This window comes from Anolis carolinensis, chromosome 3 (genome assembly GCF_035594765.1).
Source record: "Anolis carolinensis isolate JA03-04 chromosome 3, rAnoCar3.1.pri, whole genome shotgun sequence".
In the NCBI taxonomy this organism is placed as follows: Eukaryota; Metazoa; Chordata; class Lepidosauria; order Squamata; family Dactyloidae; genus Anolis; species Anolis carolinensis.
This window is the reverse complement of record NC_085843.1, coordinates 280026033-280045850: the sequence shown is the minus strand read 5'-3', so window position 1 is coordinate 280045850 and position 19818 is coordinate 280026033. Positions and strand designations below refer to the sequence as shown.

The following is a 19818-nucleotide window of genomic DNA, read 5'->3' as shown; positions in this document are numbered from 1 at the left end:
GCCATACAGCCCGGAAAACTCACAGCAACCCATTCTATGCCAGTTTAAGGTGGGGCATTGAAGATCCGAGGAGGCACCTCTGTTCTCTCCCAAGCTTATAGACTCCAGGTTTCCCAGTTAAATCGGAATCTGGGCCAAAGTAACGCCTCATGATGTGATACAACAGTAAAAGACAAAAAAACTACGCGTCCCATCGGCCACCGCGCGGAACTAAAGCTTGCGAATGATTCCTCCCTCTGCCACGTTGCATGCTGGGTAGAGAAGTCTTCTCTGCCTTTTCGCAGGCTTCTCTCGCTCTCTGTCGCTGGGCGCGCGCGGAAAGCGCATGCGCACTAGCGCCGCCGCTGCAGTGATAGAGGAGGGGGGAGCGACCGCCATCTTAGCCGTTGGTGAAGGAGAAGAAGAAGAAGCGGAGACGGAAAGGCGGGAGGCTGAAGCAAGGTGAGCCCTCTCCTGCTCTACCCCTTATGCCCCCCCTCCTTCCACTCGAGAAGGAAAGGGCTTCTTTATTACCACCTCTTCCTGAGGCGAATCCCGCCCTGAGGCCCACATACACACACATAGCGTAAATTAACGTACACACACACACACATATACACACGTACATACACACTTTCAAAGGTGTCTCCAGTCTCTATTCATAGGGCAAACTAACAAACTCATAAATTATTTTATATTTATAATGTGTGTATACACACATGTCATAATATTCATATTCAAATGTGTCTCCTGTGTGTGTGTGTGTGTGTGTGTATACACACACACACACACACACACACACATAAATGGAATTCATATTCAAGGGTGTCTCCCAAAGGCTCCATGCATAGGACAAATTAACTAACGTGTGTGTGTGTATAAACATATATGTATACACACACACACACATATATGGAATTCATATTCAAGAGTGCCCCCCAAAGTCTCCATGTATAGGACAAATTAACAACCTCATTTATTATTTTATATTTTATACATATATTTATACTTTCAAGGGTGTCTCCCAAAGTCTCCATTCATAGAACAAATTTACAAACTCATATTTTATTTTTTGTATTTTGTGTGTATGTGTGTGTGTGTATATATATATATACACACATATATGTATTATTCAAGGATATTCTCAAAGTCTCCATGCATTTTACAAATTAACAAACTCAATTATATTATATTACATGTTTATACTGTATGTGTGTGTGTATATATATATGTGTGTGTGTATATATATAGGTAAAGGTTTTCCCCTGACATTAAGTCTAGTTGTGTCTGACTCTGGGGGTTGGTGCTCATTTCCATTTCTAAGCCAAAGAGCCGGTGTTGTCCATAGACACCTCCAAGGTCATGTGCCTGGCATGACTGCATGGAGTGCTGTTACCTTCCTGCCAGAGTTGTACCTATTGGTTTACTCACATTTGCATATTTTCAAACTGCTAGGTTGGCAGAAGCTGGGGCTAACAGCGGGAGCTCACCCCCTCCCCTGATTCAAACCGCTGACCTTTTGGTCAGCAAGTTCTGCAGCTCAACAGTTTAACCCGCTGCACCATCGAGGGGCTCCATATATTGGTGTCCCCAAAATCTTCATGTGTAGGACAAATTAACAAAATATTTAATATTCAAGGGTGTCCCCCAAAATCTCAATTCATAGGACAAATTTACAAACACCTGTATTATTTTATTTTATATTATATTATATATCAATTGTGTCCCCAAATTCTCCATACATAGGACAAATTAACAAACGGGTATAATATTTTATATTTATATTGCGTGTGTTAAAATGATTTAAAGAAAAAGACATCCAGAAAGTGAGTATTAAAATAGTATTAAGCCCTTCACAGTCTCACAAAAAGAATGAAGTTGAATTTATAAAGGTAAAAATGAAAGGTAGTCCTAGCTTGGTTACATTTGGGAATGGAAAACAATTAAGGGCTCAAACTAATGACTTGCCTAGATAACGGTAACTTGTGGGCAACAGGGAGAGAAATGGGGAGTGTAATGAGGGTCCGTCATATTTTATTTATGAAGCAGTTAAAGTTATGTCAAACTGCATTATTTCTATAGGGTAGATGCACCCTGACCCAGAATAGAAACAGACAGATTTATCTGTCCTTTTAAGTGAAAGGTGTTTGCAGCAGAGCAGTGGGAATGAAGAGAATGTTGCTCTACGATTTTTCATGTGTTTATATGAGTTTAATGCTTAAATGTATAGAATTAAATGTGGGGGATTTCTTTATCTGCAGTATTCAAGAATAAAGATGGGATATGGTGCTAGACTAAAAATTCTCAAGGTGTGGCAGACAAGGCCGAGAAAGGCTCCCTCTTCTCTATTGCCTCCCCCTCATCTCCACTAAGCCTAATTGTCCTTGAAGACTATTTTAGCTCTCTGTTCAGGGCCCTTACTTTTTGAAATGTTTCTCAAATTGAGGAGATACAGCTTGCTTGATTCCCTGATATGGGGCCCAACTGACAGCATTTCAAAATATAGCTTTTGATTCTTTCTAGGGTCTCCCCCGAGGTTGGGTACACTTTCTCAGTCTTAGGGGAAAGCAATGGCAAATGTCCTCTGAACAGATCTTTCCAAGAAAGCCTTGTGATAAGATAATCTTAGGGTTGCCATAAATTGGAAAGGTCTTAGAGATACACAACAACAAGGTGGTTGCTCTCTGGGCTATATTTCAGGGAAGAGAATTGGCAGAATCACCTTTGAGTATTCTGTACCTCAGAAAACCCTATGATACACTGTGGTCTCTCTTAAGTCGACAAGTAGCTTGAAGGCAAGCACGCACACATATACATAGTCTGACTAAAATAAGCTTGTGTTTATCATGCTCTTCCTACCGCAGAACTAAGATGCTTCTAGAGAAATACTGTTGAGTACTTCAGTCCTTGCTGCTATATCAGCTGGCTTCCAGGTTCCCTTGTGTGGCCTTTGGTGGTTTTTTTCCATTGAGATAAACCCTGTGGGTGCAAGGGGTTAAGGAAGATAACATTTGGAGTATCTAATCTAATCGACTAGATTCAGAAATAACAGGTCTCAGCCAGAGTTATTTGTGTGCAGTTGACCAAGACTCTGGAGAGCATTTCCTCTGGAAGGAATCCTGGCCTGCTGCCAGTGTTGTATCCAGAGGAAACTCCTGTCAGTTCTTGGCAGGCATGAAACCTGACTCACTGGTCTGAGGGTCAGGGGTTGCTACTTACCTATTTGAGTTAGTATGCAATTAGGTCTAACATCCATAGACTATGCAGGATGGTATCCTTTATGTCTAGATTCCCCTCTTCTTTTTTTCCTTTGTTGCTGTGTACAAGGCTGGACAAAGCTATACCAACCTTTTGACAAGTAGCCATAATATTATAGTTTGCAATGGATGGCTATTTTGCTAATGCAGAGTTCTTAGCTGTTCATGCATGGTTTTCGCTCTTCCTTAATCATAGTATTTAAATGACAAGGAAATAATGTGAAGACTTTTTTTTGCGATCAACTAGTTACAGTAGAGTCTCACTTATCCAACACTCGCTTATCCAACGTTCTGGATTATCCAACGCATTTTTGTAGTCAATGTTTTCAATACATAGTGATATTTTGGTGCTAAATTCGTAAATACAGTAATTACTACATAACATTACTGCGTATTGAACTACTTTTTCTGTCAAATTTGTTGTTAAACATGATGTTTTGGTGCTTAATTTGTGAAATCATAACCTAATTTGATGTGTAATAGGCTTTTCCTTAATCCCTCCTTATCCAACATATTCGCTTATCCAACGTTCTGCCGGCCCGTTTATGTTGGATAAGTGAGACTCTACTGTATATGTTTCTAAAGTGGTCATCATAGAAGTCATGGTTGCCCATGGGTTTTGTTGGAGTGAAATGGTGGCTGAAATGTGCAGTAATCATTTTCTCTTAAGCCAATGTGTGCTGATTTACAAATGGCTGCTTTAGTTCCTTGCTGTGACAAAGAACTGGAGGGGAGTTTGATCACTGCTCATTGAAAGATCATCTTATATATTAAAGGGTTAGCAAAACCTTTAAAGGAAAATAGAAAGATGTGTTGTACATGCCCAGTTCATGGGGCTGCTTTGTGTTTATTAGGGCATTCGTGCATATGTGTGCCTCTCACTACATGCTACATCAGTGGTGCTTGATGGTAACTAACCACATGATGCCAAGCAAGCCCTTAAATTATGAGGCTACCTTGTAGTTCTGGTGAGCTGGTGAATTTGTATGATTTTTAGCATTAGTGATCTTAGAATTCTGCATCTGACACCGATTTATATTTTTCTGTTATGCTCATGAATAAATCTAATTGCTCTCTGTAGTCAGGTCTGTACATCCTAACTGCATGTTTAAAATGAAATTATTATAACATTACCCCATACTTTTTCTCAAATCACTCCTTATAGAGGATTAGAGAACATGCAGTGTCCAGATGTTGAGCTGCAAATCTTATTATTTGCCATGCTGGCTAGGGCAGTTAAGAGATTCTGTGTTTTCTGCCATGGCTTACAGAGATTTATTCTAGGATCCAATGTTATTCTGTAGCTTGCTTCCCACTATAATTTCTGTTTAAGTGATTTACAGTAGTATTGAGGTCATCAGTTGATACTGATAAAATTACTAAGGAAAAATCCTGTTTTCTTCCAGATTTAAAGATTTTTTTCGGAAATGTCTTAATCTTTCATTTCAAGTCATTGTCTGTTAATAAGGAATCTAGTATATATTGCTAGGCTGGGAGGATCGTGCTTGCTCTGTTACTGACTTTTGGCCTTTATATTTGAGGACAAGGCTTCCTTGCGTAATCTTGCATAGTCACTGCTTTATGTTTCTAGGCAGGAGGCAGAGTTGGAACAGATGGTAGCTTTGCCAAAGGAGATAAATCCTTATTCTTTTATACTGAATGCACATAATTTTGTCCAAGTATCTCTGTTTTTCAATTTTAGAGGGAAAACCGTTGTTGTAAATCAGGAGAAGGCTATTGTGGCAGTGTGTCTGGTAGCAAATAAGTGATGGTGATCTGAGCTACTCCTTGTGAAGTTATAAATTTCTGGTATCAGATTGTTCTTGAATGCACCATCCTTATTGATTATCTGTCAATGTTAATATTAACTGATAAGATACACATACAACTTTTCCAGAAAAAGTTTTTTTCTTTGAAAATGATGAATAAAACATTTGAATCTGCTTTGCAAAGGGCTACCTCCCACAGAGGACACATTGAGGGAACTAGAAGCTTTCTGGCCATCTACTGACAAAATTCTAGAACTTTTTGTGCCATTAGAAATGGAAGATCTGGAAAAGACTCTAGCTGCAGTAAGACCAACTACCTGCTCCCTCAACCCTTGCCCCTCCCGGTTGGTTAAGGAATGCTGGGAGGGACTACAAGATCCCCTAAGGAACATCATTAACAGCTCCTTGGAACAAGGAATTTTCCCGGAGTGTCTCAAAGAAGCAGTGGTTCACCCTCTTCTGAAAAAACCAAGTCTAGACGCCACCATATCTAGTAACTACCGCCCAGTTTCAAACCTTCCGTTTTTGAGCAAGGTGATTGAACGGACAGTGGCGGGACAGCTACAGCAATTCTTAGATGAGACTGCGGGCTTAGACCCCTTCCAATCAGGCTTTCGTTCAGGTCATGGGACAGAGACTGTCTTGGTAGCTATTACTGATGAAATTCGTTGTCAGCTAGACTGGGGTGGATCAGCGTTATTGGTACTCTTGGACCTTACAGCTGCATTCGACACCGTGGACCATGACTTGCTGATCCATCGATTGGCTATGTCTGGTGTACGAGGTTTAGCTCTTCAATGGTTCAGTTCGTTTCTCCGGGACCGGAGACAGAGAGTGGAGTGGTCAGGCCAAAGCTCTGAGAGCTCCTGCCTTTGCTGTGGAGTTCCCCAGGGTGCTATCCTGTTATTTAACATCTACGTCCGACCACTTGCTGGACTAGTGCGGAGCTTTGGCATAGAGTGCTACCAGTATGCAGATGATACCCAGCTACTCTTGCGTCTCGAACGTGGGATAACCACGATTCCCGAGAACTTTAAGCTGTGTTTGGAAGCAGTGATGAGTTGGCTGCGAGCAAGTAGACTAAAAGTGAATCCCGCAAAAACTGAGATACTCTGGCCAGAGTTAACCCAGTCACTGCCTGATTTTGATGGGGAAGTTCTGGTTCCATCTGCTACTGTTAAAAGCCTTGGGGTTGTGTTGGACTCATAGCTGACGATGGAGGCCCAGATCACTGCCATAAGTAAGCAGGCCTTTTTCCATCTTCGCCAGGCAAGGAAATCGGCATCCTACCTCTCGACAGAAGCATTGGCAATGGTAATCCATGCAACAGTCACCACTAGGTTGGATTATTGTAACGCCTTATATGCTGGCCTTCCGAAGACAAAAACCCAGAAGATCCGAATGGTCCAAAATGCGGCGGCCAGGCTGCTAGCGGGATCATCTATAAGATCCCATATTACACCAATTCTGAAACAACTGCATTGGCTACCAATAGAACATCGGATCTCTTACAAGATACTGATCCTGACATTTAAAGCTCGAAATGGCCAAGGACCATTATATCTTAGGGACCGTCTCATTCCTTTTTTCCATCAGTGGTCACCTCGATCCTCCCAGGAAAATCTCCTATACGTACCGGGCCCTAGGGAGGTACACCTGGAAGCTACAAGGCGTAGAGCCTTTTCGATCTATGCTCCAATTCTGTGGAACTCATTGCCTCCATATCTTAGAGCAATGTCGGAGTTGTGACCTTTTGGAAAAGCGCTCAAGACTTGGCTATTTGGTTGTGCATTTAAGTAAATCAGATCTAATTTGCCAAATAGTCACTGTTGAATGTTTTTATGTTGAATGTTTTTATGATGAATGTTTTTTATATTGTGGAATGATATTTTAAATTTTAAGTCGCTCGGAGCACTCTGGTGGAGAGCGACTAATTAAGAAATAAAGTGAAGTGAAGAAATAAAGTGAAGTGAAGTGATTGTTTATATCAGGAAATATTTAGTTATTTGTATCTTATACATAGCTTCACTTCCCTTATTTAATTCTGGTTACAAAATTATTCTGACTTCAGTAAAGGATGTCTGACTGTGTTGGACATTTGAAATTCAAATAGTATTCTGGTAACTTCTGTGGGAACTGATCATAATGTCTGTGTATTTTGTAATTTTCTTCTGTTAGCCCTCTGACATCATAAGGTGGCATGTATATTATATTCTGTGATTTCCATATACTGTCCTTCTGAACATCAAGACCTCTGTTCTCAAGGAACATGATTTTTTGCAATCTAAACCGTAGACTGGGATGATTAGCTGTGGTTGCTGCTTCTTTGCTTTTGGATAAAATACAAATGGTTCCATAACCATATTAGTAAATTACTGCTCAAGTTTAAATGATCTTGAGTACAGCAGAAAGCAACTGTGAATGGCTTGAGGCTGAAGAATGTGAGTCATGAAATTGTTCAAACACTGTAAAGAAACACTGATCTTCTGCATGTTTGATTGAAGACATCAGGAGACTTACTCATAGGTCCATAAACATGAAAAGAACACCAAAATTATGCTCTTTCCATAATCCCCAAAATTAGATTTACAAACTTTTCAAAGTGTTTGACCCATTGTTACTGTAGTGGCACTAATTCATATTCTTGTTTCATGCAAACATTTATTTTAATATTCTGAAATTAATCGTCTGTAATTAAATTTTAACGGCCATGTTTCTCACCTTTTCCCAGTATGTGGTATTGAGAAGCGTGGTTTCTTAATCTGAAAACAATACGTAGCTGAAATGACAGTCTTATTCCTCACTGGCTTTGTCTAATTCTCCTTTGGAGTCATCTGAGTTGATTGCCATTACCATGCTTTGTGGTAGCTAATTCTTTAATTTAATTACACAGTGAAGAAGTACTCCTCGTGCTATTATTATTATTATTTACTATATTTATACCCCGCTCTTCTCAACCCCGAAGGGGACTCAGAGCAGCTTATAGATTATGGCAAAATTCAATGCCACATTATACAACAAATTATAAATATAACATATAAAATTATAAAACAATTAAAACATATAAATGCAATAAAACATTAAAACATAGTTTTAAAGGAACAGATGTACAATAAAGCAGCATCTCTTATATGATATATATTTGATCTTTAGTTCATATATTCTCCTTTTCATTGTTATTCCTTGTCATACTCTCTTGAGAATGGTGTATAGAAATAGTTGAGCTGCTAATACATTAATATATATTTTAATATGGGTTTTAGATGTAACTAGTTTACAGCTAATAGCTGTAAACACCGTTTTGTTGACTGGTGTTGGGATCCAGTATGGGAGGAAACCTTATCTCTGTTCTTGTGCTCTGATTTGTACATCTGTTGTTTTCTGATGCCAACTTTCTAAAAATTTGTGGGAATTTGATACCCCTGGACTGAATTAAGCTATCCCTGGGATTCCAACACAGCCTTCTAGGCTTCCTGAAATTCCATACCCCCTCCCTGTGACCCCATCATTTGGTAGCCTTTCACCTTCTGTGGGTATTTATTTTACTTTCTGAAATATTGAAATAAAGGTTAGTGACCGGCCATAAAAAAATTAAGCTAAAATATACTGGTATTTTTGGGTCCCACTGTTTTGGCTTTTCTCATGATTTAGAAAGCAGTCTTCAATTGCCTCTGAAACTAGAGTTGATTTTTGCACTGAAAGAATTTCCCCACCTTTTGTTCTAGACCCCCCCCCCCCTTTTGCATGTAACTAAGATAATATCTTATTGGAAGCGAAATTCTACTTTCTGTTCTCTATGGGAAATGGATTTGGATGATGGCGTTAAATGTGAAGTTTCCCCCTTTTTTGAGAAAAAGTAGTATCTTGTATGCAGCCATAGCTTACATTCCCTTTTCCGTGATGCTGAAAACAAATGTTTGCGGAATGCATCTTTGGATGCCTTCTAGCTGGATGTCACACTAGCTGGCTTTGATAGTACACATGACAAGAACCAGCCTCTAACCAGAAAATTGGCTTATTAAGCAGCCTCCATTAAATTAGAACGGCGTTAATCTGCCTTCCTTGTACATGTGGTAGCTCTTGCAAGATGCCTCCCTTTTAACTATATTTGAAGTCTTGCCTACTTTGGGTCAACAGAGTAGGTTGGTTTTGAATTTTCTGACAAAACAGTTGGCCCTCCATATCCATGGATTTTGCCACCCATGGCTTAAATTTTATATATATGTGTGTGTATTTAATCACAAAAGCAAAACTTGGTGTTTCCCATTTTATATAAGAGTTGCCATTTTATTTCACTATTTTACTAAAAGAGCTTGAGCATCCACACAGAATTTGATATCTACTGGGTTGTGCCCTGGAACAAAACCTCAAGGAATACCAAGGGTCTACTGTGCTGGTAATATTTAAAGTTCTCGGAAAACAGTGTCTCCTCACTAAAACTTCATTGAAAGACTTAACTTGGAAACTGCATCACCTATGACATTCTTTAAAATACATATCTTGTTGATGACTTGTGCCAAAAGAAGATGCCAGTTTAGACCCACCTTTTCTAAATGTGAAGTAAATATTTCCAGGAATTGCTCTTTGATGTTTAAGCAGCTATCTACCGTATTTCATTGATGCTAAGATGTTGTTGATTTTAAGGTGCAGACTGATATCAGTACTGCCAACAGAAAAGTGTTTTGTTTATACATATAAAATAACACTCATTATTCTAAGATTCACCCCATTTTTAGAAATGCTTATATGGGGGAAAATTGTGTCTTAGAATAAAGGAAAAACAGTAATTCTTGAAGTTGAGCATTTCAGTAGGCTTACATCTTGCTTTTTTGTGGTGTTTTGCATTCATACCAGTATTTTTGCATTTTTCTGGTCAGTTCCAGTAGGCCAGGTGTGAAGAACTTGCCTTTCAAATATTAATGAATTCAAGCTAGCCTTAGCCAGCATATCCAGTGATTATGAATGATGTGTTATATGTAGTTCCAAACTTCTGAAGAGCCGCAGTTTCCCTACTTTTGTCAACAGTTTCTGCAGCTTTCAATGTCCAAATTTGTTTATACAACTTAAATAATTTCTGTAGGAGTTATGCCTGTGCCAAATATTTTCCAAGGGATTATTGCAGTTCACAAGTACACCAGGTTTGATTGTGTGTTCCTGCATGGCAGGGAGTTGGACTGGATGGCCCTTGTGGTGTCTTCTAACTTTGTGATTTTATTATTCAGGTAGCTCTTCTGGAAATTATTTTAATAATAAACACAAAGGGCAATAAAACAGAATCTATTTTTATCTCCAAGGATCATTCACTTTCCAGCCTAAGGTTAAGACCCCCCCCCCCCCCCCAATAATTATCAGTGAAATAAAGTCCTCTGCTCAGACTGGGATGATGTTACAGCTTAATGTAGAAAACACTGTCTTATGTCTTTGAATATGACTTGAAGGATTGTTGTTGCTGGTTCTTTAAGGATGAATCTTATGGTATGCAGTCACTGCTCTAGTACGAGTAAGGATTAAATAATGAATGTCTATGAGACATAACTGCAGAGTTTTAATTATTAAAAACAGGGCCTCAGAAACCTTTTTGTCTAGTAAAAGGAATCAAAGCCAATAAGAACTTTTGAACATGCATGCCAAGGACTAAATTTGCTTAAAGGGCAGCCACCTTTGAAATTATGGCCATGATTAGCAAGATTTAAATTTACTCTTCATTCTATTACAAGCAACACTTGCAGAGAAGTTTAATGATAACTTGGTTAGTTCAGATTGTGGAAGACTGGTCTCCAGTAATAGCTGTATTCAGTGCATGTTATTGGGTGCTCCTATGTTCAGGCTTAAATGTTCCTAAACCTCGAAAGCTATAGGCCCTGAAGGACCAGTGATTGCATGATCAATAAATTTTTGTGTGTCATGCTTTTTCTTCAGAGCTCCTCCTGACAGTGGTACTCTTTTTGTAATACAGATTCTAGCATTCTATTCATAATATGCAAAATTGCCCCAAAGACATAGATTGTTTATACTTTCATTGAATATCTGTTTCACATTTCATTAAGCTCCCATTTCATCTATTAGATTCCATACACAGAAAAATACACTATGTAACAATTTTTTTTAAAAAAGTTCTGTCCCTGGTTTGAAAGTGCTATGTTTAATTGTGTAGTAATTACTTTTAAAGTGTTTATACTCCAGAAGCTTCATTTTTGTGGCTACCACAAACTGTCTTGAATTGGTCGAGATTCTAGGAGATATTCATTGAAAAACTATAGCAAATTGTGCTGCAAGATGCCCCACAAAAAAGTTTTTGCAGTTTAATAAACTTTCTTATGTCAGAACCAATTAGGAAATGTAATTTATAACCCAGGAACACAAAGTGGGTTACATAGTATTATCAGGTAACTCTGTTGGTAGGTTGGATACAGGAGGGAGTTGAAATAAGAGGTATGAGGTAACTTCTGTAAAAGTCATAAAATGTATTTATTACATTGACATGATAGTTGCTATCAAGAATGATATTGTTTGCTATTTGCTAACAAGAATGATATTATTCCAAATATAATTCCACAACTTTGAATCTCCTGCATATCTCTTGTGTTATGCTGTACAGGGCTGTTCTTGTTCAGCTTTGCTGTGTATGCCTGCTAAGCTATTCCTGTGTTATTAGGCTTTAACTACTCCAATTCTGCTACTCTGTTTGCTGTAGTAATGATCCATTGCTCAGACAGTTCCTTCTGAAAAAGCTAAATATAGCAAAGAACACACTTTGTACTACATCCCTCATGGCCTTAATTACATTTTCAAAGAACCTGTCTGGATTATTGTTTCTGGCATAAGTCATGTAAGAAATCTTTCCATTTCATTTTGCTTTAAACTGCTAGGGCTTTACCGTACTTTGTACAGAAGTGAATGTTGAGGCCATGTCACTGCAATTGAGGGCATCATCCATTATCTTATCCATTTTGGAACAGTCAGAGCTTCGGGAAAGACATTTGCTTTTCCTGGAAAGGTGTAAAGTCCAGCTTGATCTTTTGGATCCAAGGTTTGCATTGAACAATCACTGGGTTGGAACACCCTTGGGCTATACTGGGATAGCATACTAGTGTATTATGGTACCTTTTGTTTCATTTGGTGAGCTAGGGAACAAAATATATGTGTGGCTTTAACTGTAACAACAATATTGTGTATCCAGGGCATCGCTTGTGTATCATTTGTTCTCAAGTTTGGATCTATCTAGACCAGGGGTCCCCAAACTAAGGCCCGGGGGCCGGATGTGGCCCTCCAAGGTCATTTACCTGGCCCCCGCCCTCAGTTTTATAATATAATATATTGTATATACATATAATATTGATAATAATATTATAATGTAATACAATATAACACTAATAGTATTACCATATAATAATATTAATTATATATTACAGTATAGTGGCATAGTTCAATATAGTAATATATAATATTAATATTGTGCTATGCTAATAATATAATATATTGTATGTACATATAATTTGTAAGCCACTCTGAGTCCCCTTTGGGGTGAGAAGGGTGTGATACAAATGTAGTAAATAAATGCAGTAAATAAATAAATAACAAATAAATACATTTTAGACTTAGGCTTGCCCAAAGTCTGAAATGACTTGAAGGCACACAACAACAACAGCAACAACAATCCTAATTAACTTGACTATCTCATTGGCCAGAAGCAGGAGCACACTTCCCATTGAAATCCTGATAAATGTATGTTGGTTAAAATTGTTTTTATTTTTAAATATTGCATTGTTCTTTCGTTGTTCTTGTTGTTGTTTTTGCACTACAAATAAGACATGTGCAGTGTGCATCGGAATTTGTTTGTATTTTTTTTTTCAAATGATAATCCGGCCCCGCAACAGTCTGAAGGATTGTGGACCGGCCCTTGGCTTAAAAAGTTTGAGGACCCCTGATCTAGACCATAACTTATCTGTCCTAAACCTAATTGCTAGTCTCAGGTAAAAGGGATCTGTCTCCAATCGTGAGGAAAGGAGGGGAAAATTACTACTATCTGCTGTATCAATGCAATATTCATTCACTAGGTCCCCTTTTATTCATGTTTGTCATTTTACTCAGAAAGTTTTAGATCTATTACATATAAATATTACATAACATATCTACGTATATGCTATTTAACATATATATGAAATCGGTTGTAAAGGTCATCTATATGCAGATGACACCCAACTCTACTACTACTTTGCACTTTGTTCCTGTGCTAAACCAGTGCCTGGCAGCTGCAATGGACTGGATGAGTGCAAACAAATTGAAGCTTAATCCAGGCAGGAAAGAGGTGCTCTTGGGGCCCTTCCAGACAGGCCCTATATCCCAGGATCTGATCCCAGGTTTTCTGCTTTAAACTAGATTATGTGCATCCACGCTGCCAGATAATATTGGATAAGCAAAAAACCTGGGATCATAGCCTGGGATAGAGGGCCTGTCTGGAAGGGTCCTTGGTCAGTGGAAAGAGATCTGAAAATAAGATTTGTCCTGTGTTAGATGGGGTCATACTAACTGAAAACGCAGTTTGGCAGTTTGGGGTTCCTCAGAGATTTGGCTCTGATCCTGCAGGCCCAGGTATCAACAGTGACCAGGACTGCTCTTACACTATTAAAATTAATGCGCCAACTGCACCTGTTCCTGAAACTTCATTTGTTCCAGAGAGCAACTGCCACGTTATTAACTTTGATGAGAACAAGGGAGAGGGCCTTTTTGGTGGCTGCTCCCAGACTTTGGAACTCTCAAAATGGAGAGACCAGGATGACCCCATCTCTGCTTGCCTTCCTCAGGCAGATCAGGACCTTGATGAGCCAACAAGCATTTGAGAGAGTATGAGAGGCGTACTGTTGGGGAGGTTGTGTGGGGAGTTGGGGAGGATATTTAGTTTTAAATGCAATTTTATTTGTATCAGTATTTTATTGTATCCTATTGCATTTGCTGTTTTAAAATGTATTGGGTGGTGTCATGTAATTATGAGCTGCATTAAGTCCCCATGGGGAGAAAGGCAAGGTAGAAATAAAGTAAATAAGTAAATACAGTAAATAATCTTTCTTACATCAGAACTCATTTCAGGTATTTAGTTTGTGTACAATCTGTTGATCAGAGGGATTGGTCACTTTGGCTTCAGTAAGTGCTAGAGAAAACAAGAGTATACTTGGTGAAATTTTATAGAGACAGCTTTGGTCGCCTTGGTGGATGACCTTCACAGAGAACTAGACAAGGGGAGATGTCTTGTTGGTTCTCTTGGACATCTCAGTGGCTTTTGATACCATCAACCATGGTATTCTTCTGGGACAGCTCTCCAGAATGGGTCTTGGGGGCACAGTTTTGCAGTGGCCCTGCTCTTTCCTGGAGGATCACACCCAGATCTAAGATCTGCTGCCCCCTCTCGCTCCCACCTCCTTCACAAGCACGGTTGATGGGGAAGAGGGAGAGGGCCTTCTTGGTGGTGGCCCCTCAGCTCTGGAACTCTCTCCCCAGGGAAATCAGATTAGCCTCCACCTTGTTCACATTCCGTAAAAATTTGAAAACATGGATGTTTCAATGTTAGCTCGTAACTGTCACTTCCCAGTCCTGATTTATTTTTTGTTCTGGTTTCCAGTACTTTATTCCCAGTCTTGGTCCTATTGTTCAGCGTTTTGCACAAGCTCTGCCCTTCCCTTCCCTTGTAATTCTCAATAGGCCTACTTTTTGGTTCTGCGATGTTCATTGATGTATTTTATGATCTTTTTATTTACTTGGATTGGTAATTGTTTTAAAATATATTGTTATTGTTATGTGTTTTAATTTGTATTTTGAATCCTCTGTTTTTTCTAGCCTTGGTCCCCATGTAAGCCGCCCTGAGTCCTTTCAGGGAGATGGAGGCGGGTTATAAGAATAAAGTTGTTGTTATTATTATTATTTGAAACACAAGATGAGTCCACAGCAGACACTCTGCTAGCTGTTGTATTGGATCACATGTCGGACACTTCCCAAGTGTCTAGGACTGTGTGATGTATCGGCCAATAATGCTAGCAGATCCTAGTAAGGTGGCCTTCTGCAGCTGGCAGATGTTAATTTTGTCAGCGCTGATTGTGTTCAAGTGCAGGCCAAGGCCTTTAGACACTGCACCCAGTGTGCCGATCACCACTGGGACCACCTTGACTGGCTTGTGCCAGAGTCTTTGTAGTTCGATCTTTAAATCCTCATATCGTGTCAACTTTTCCAGTTGTTTCTCATTATTATTATTATTATTATTATTATTATTATTATTATTATTTATGCCTTCTAATATTTTTGTTTTTAAAGGAGTTCTAAGTGCACAGCAGCTGTTACACATGCCTTTTTGGTCAAATTACAAAGAGAGAACTTGTTGCTGCTGTGCATTACATTTGCTAGCAAATTCATTTTTAAGTTTCAAGGTTTTGAAAATTGAGATGTGCATTATATTGGATGGCATATTACATTTGAGTAAATACTGTACTAAATACAAGTGTACCCTACTAGCTGTAAAAATCTATCATTTTAGCAGAAATTGACTCTGTAATTGAAGATTTCCATGCAGAATTGCATCTGATTCCATAATTCAGTGTTGCAAATTTCCATAGCCTCATTGAGATGGGGATATAATAGTTTAAATAATTGAAAACACTACCGTATTTTGTAGGCTCTATTTTGCATTACTTCAATAGACTTCAATATTACTACACATTGATTCTAGGGAGAACACCTAAAACAAAGCTTCCTTCCAAATAATAAGAACAGTTACTTGGAAATATGACTCATCCTTATATGAGTCAAATCTTGGCAAGCAGGTTTCATGCATCATTCTGCTGATTTATCTGATTTAGGCAAATTTCGGCCCTCCGGGTGTTTTGGTCTTCAGCTCCTAGAGTTCCTGGGATTTCTTGGAGTTGAGTCTAAAAAACTTGGAGGGCTGAAGTTTGACCATGCCTGTTCTGATGTAACACATCTTCTGATGTAAACTGTGCAAAGTTATTGTGTGTATTGAGTTGTTTTTATATATTTAATATTTGAGTTGCTGTGAGGTTTCCGGGCTGTATGGCCATGTTCCAGAAGCATTCTCTCCTGACGTTTCACCCACATCTATGGCATCCTCAGAGGTTGTGAGGTCTGTCGTAAACTAGGCAAGTAGGGTTTATATATCTCTGGAATAATGTCCAGGGTGGGAGAAAGAACTATTGTCTGTTTGAGCCTTGCAGCTTCAAAGCTTGGCTGCTTCCTGCCTGGGCGGAATCCTTTCTTGGGAGGTGATTAGCTGGCCCTGATGTTTAAAATTTAACTCAGTGGTTCCCAAATTTATTTGGCCTACCGCCCCCTTTCCAGAAAAAAATAGTACTCAGCGCCCCGTGGAAAGGAGGGCGTGGCTTAGAGGGGTGGGCGTGGCTCCTTCTCAAGAGGGTGTGGCTGAGCCTCTCCCCTAGTCCAAGATGCAGGGCGGGGAGGTGGGTGGGGCCACAAATGGCCAGGACTGGAATGGGCGGAGTTACAAGCTCTCGGACAGGACTGAGCTTCTATCTCTGTCCTGAGGCGTCTGCCAGGACATGGGATCGGGTTAGAGAAGGGGACGGGGCCTCTTCCCAAGTGCCTGACAGTGCTGAACCTCTATACCCCACCCCCATGTTCTAACAAGCGCCTCAGCGGAAGTATACAGAGGCTCAGCCCTGTCTCGGGCCCTTGGAAGGAGGCCCCGCCCCCTTCCCTAGTTCCGCCCTCTGTGTCCTAACAGGTGCCCCAGGAGAGGTATAGATTATCATCCCTGTCTTGGGCTCTTGGGAAGAAGCCACACCCACTCTAGCCCCTCCCCGTGTCCTAACAGGTGCTCAGCCCTGTCTCCAGCATTTGGGAAGAGCCCCCGCCCCTCCCCTCCCCTGACCCCGCCCCCATCTCCTAATAGGTGCCGTCACCGCCCCCCTGGATTGCTGCAGTATCCAACAGTGGGTGGTAGTGCCCACTTTGGGAATCACTGATTTAAGTATTCCCTATTTCAGAAACGCTTCCTGCTGAGCAGTGAGACTTAGTTGTGAGACATCTAGTAGCTACTGCTAGACATAAAGATAACCTGATATAGTAGAAAATATTGACGTATATAGATGGTTCTTCCATGTTGCCGAAGTTTGTGTTGCTTGTGAACACTCTTTTAAGAGTTCGATTGACATATACCCATATAGTTGCATATGGGTAACTACTAAATTAGTTTTTTGTGTAAAAAAGAGCCTGTCCTGTAGAGATCAGAAATGTCCTTCCTCCATCAGATGTTACTGTTGACCCAAGGTCATAATAAAAGGTTTTATTCATCGTATCATATCAGAAGCGAACCGAGGGTACAGTTGTGATGTTTTTAAAAACACAAAGTTTAAAACTTGGCATTATACTAAATGTCGTTTGACCAGTAGCTGGCTACTTGGAGTGCCTCTGGTGTTGCTGTAAGAAGGTCCTCCATTGTGCATGTGGCAGAGCTCAGATTGTATTTTAATAGGTGGCATGTGGTTTGCTCTTCTCCACACTCGCCATGCTGTGGACTCCACTTCCAGGTTTTATTGAACCACCTTATAAAATATTGCAGTGCCAGAAGGCTCTATGAGAGAGCTTCCAAACAAGTATTGTGGGCCATGAATTGATACAACCATATTCTTGATTTCCTTAAACAGAATTTGTTAGATCAACTGTTGTTGTCCTGAATATACTTTGTAAGTCTGACCTTACCTCTTTCTTTCTGTAGATTTGACCCAAGCACCATGAAAAAAGAAGTGTAAGATATCATCATGATTGGAGGCCTATTCATTTATAACCACAAGGGAGAGGTTTTAATCTCTCGAGTCTACAGAGATGACATTGGGTAAGTACTTGACCATGTCTCCATTCTGATTTCATTCTGCACTCAACCCCTGTGTCTTGTAATTTGTGAGCTGCTGCTTTAATTGTTTGTGCATGTAAAGACTGTTTGCTAGCCATTGCATTCAGGCTGTGTCCATACCGCTACATCTCCTTGTATGTATTGTCTTGCGTTATTCCCTGGCAGTGGCCGTGAAGGCAGCATTGGTGAAAACAGCTTTTCTTATATGCTGTCTAGATTCTACTTGGAAAAGTTCTTCAGAAAGATTATGAAACTGCATAGAAGCTGAATAGTAAAACTTTGAGTCCAAATGGTAGTAAATCCTTCTACTCTTTGTTTCTTAGTTGGGCTTTGGCATCTCAGAAGTTTTTGTTTTCCATTTTGAGACTTTGAAGCAGTTTAATTATTTTAAGTGTAGTTAACAGCAGTGTTACAATCATATCTGGTCTGGAAAAGATAACTCATACAAGGTAAGCTAATTCTACAAATACAGATCTATCTTAACGACTTCATTGTTAAGATGTGTATTATCTTTTCTCTTAAAGGAGAATGCTGTAGACAGATATTGCTTGTTTTGGCTATATTTAAAATTGTAGGAAAGAAAAATGAAGGAATTGCCTTGATACAGAAAAGGGGAGGTATCTGCAGTTTTGGTATTTCCAGGATGTTCAAGAAATCTACAGGATAGTTGTAATTTTATAAGCACCAGGTTTGGCTTTAATGTGACATCTAGGTATATTTTTGTTCACATTTCTGAGTGCTTATCTGCTGAGGCTGAGAAATATTTTATAACCCTAGAAATAGCAACTTCTGGAAAAGAACTTGGAAGCCAATGATTCCTTGTGTTCTTCATTCTAGCTTAAGGTGATGAACTGGTACCTGCATCATAACATTCCAAGAGTAGACCCTATTGTAAGCAATAGCTAAGGAAGTATAGCAAATGCTGTGTCCAGTTTTTCGGAAGTCAAACATGAAAGATGGCCAGAGGTCCATTTCTGATGTTGCAAAAATATATTTTTCATGTTAAAATGTGCAAGAGAGTTCTGAAGCCTGTTTACAAGGTGAATGGCCTTTCCTGGAAGTTTAACATGAGGCAGTCTGTCCTCTAACCAGAAATCATAGAAGAAGGGAAACACTGGAATGAAAAAGCTGGGAAAACAGACATGGGGGATATATGCAGGCCTATAGCTGCATCTTGTCCACACCTTGTTATCAATCTTCATTGCTTAAGGGTGGTGCCATATGCATTGTTATGCTTACCAAGCCTCCTTGCCTTCCATGTTTCTGCTATCCCAATTATGTACTAACCATGAAATAAAGCTACATGAAACCTTTCTGTTGTAGTTCAGTGTTAAAATTGGGAGTGTTGAGTTATTTATATGCATGACTACAGTAGTGAATATTCACATTATATTTTGGAATAACTGTAATTAGAAGACTGGATGAATTCACAAACTACAAGATTTAATCCTGTGTAATAACAAATACTTAGCTAGCTCTTCAGCTCTTTTTTCTGAGCAACAGCTGGCTCAGTTCCTCTCTTCTTCTATTATCTAGTCTTTTGACAGATTGAGTTGTTATCACTCAGATGTTACATAGGAAATTCTTCCCTATATCAACAGCAGTCTTCTGTTAATTTAACTCAGTTTCCTGTTTCTCAATTGCAGAATGTCGATTCATCATTAGTCTTTCTCGAGGTCCTTAGGCTCTTCTCTGTTTAGTCTTTAGATTTATCTGCTCTGTGTTAGGGGAGATGAGCTTTGAACCTTTAAGTGATTACTCAGACTCTTAAAAGTTGTGAAATACTATTACAACACAAACTGAAGTTTTGAAACACATCATTTTAACAATGAAATATTTTTCCTACTACTACCATAGAAAAACATAGCCTCTTAGATTATTTTTGTCTTGCTTTCCTTATAAATGTCCAGGAATAGTTTGCTCTTCAGTCATTTTCTAATGT

General features: G+C 39.4%; 1 protein-coding gene across 1 annotated transcript in view; it reads left to right on the top strand.

Annotated features, from left to right (window-relative positions):
• Positions 1 to 284: 284 nt before the first annotated feature.
• The window catches only part of ap2m1 (adaptor related protein complex 2 subunit mu 1), a 38120-nt gene continuing 18586 nt past the window's right edge, over positions 285 to 19818 (top strand). Inside the window, exons 1-2 of the mRNA XM_016995698.2 lie at positions 285 to 441; positions 17742 to 17858. Of these exons, the coding sequence (XP_016851187.1) occupies positions 17785 to 17858 (74 nt within the window). The 5' untranslated portion in view covers positions 285 to 441; positions 17742 to 17784. The remainder of the gene's footprint in view (positions 442 to 17741; positions 17859 to 19818) is intronic.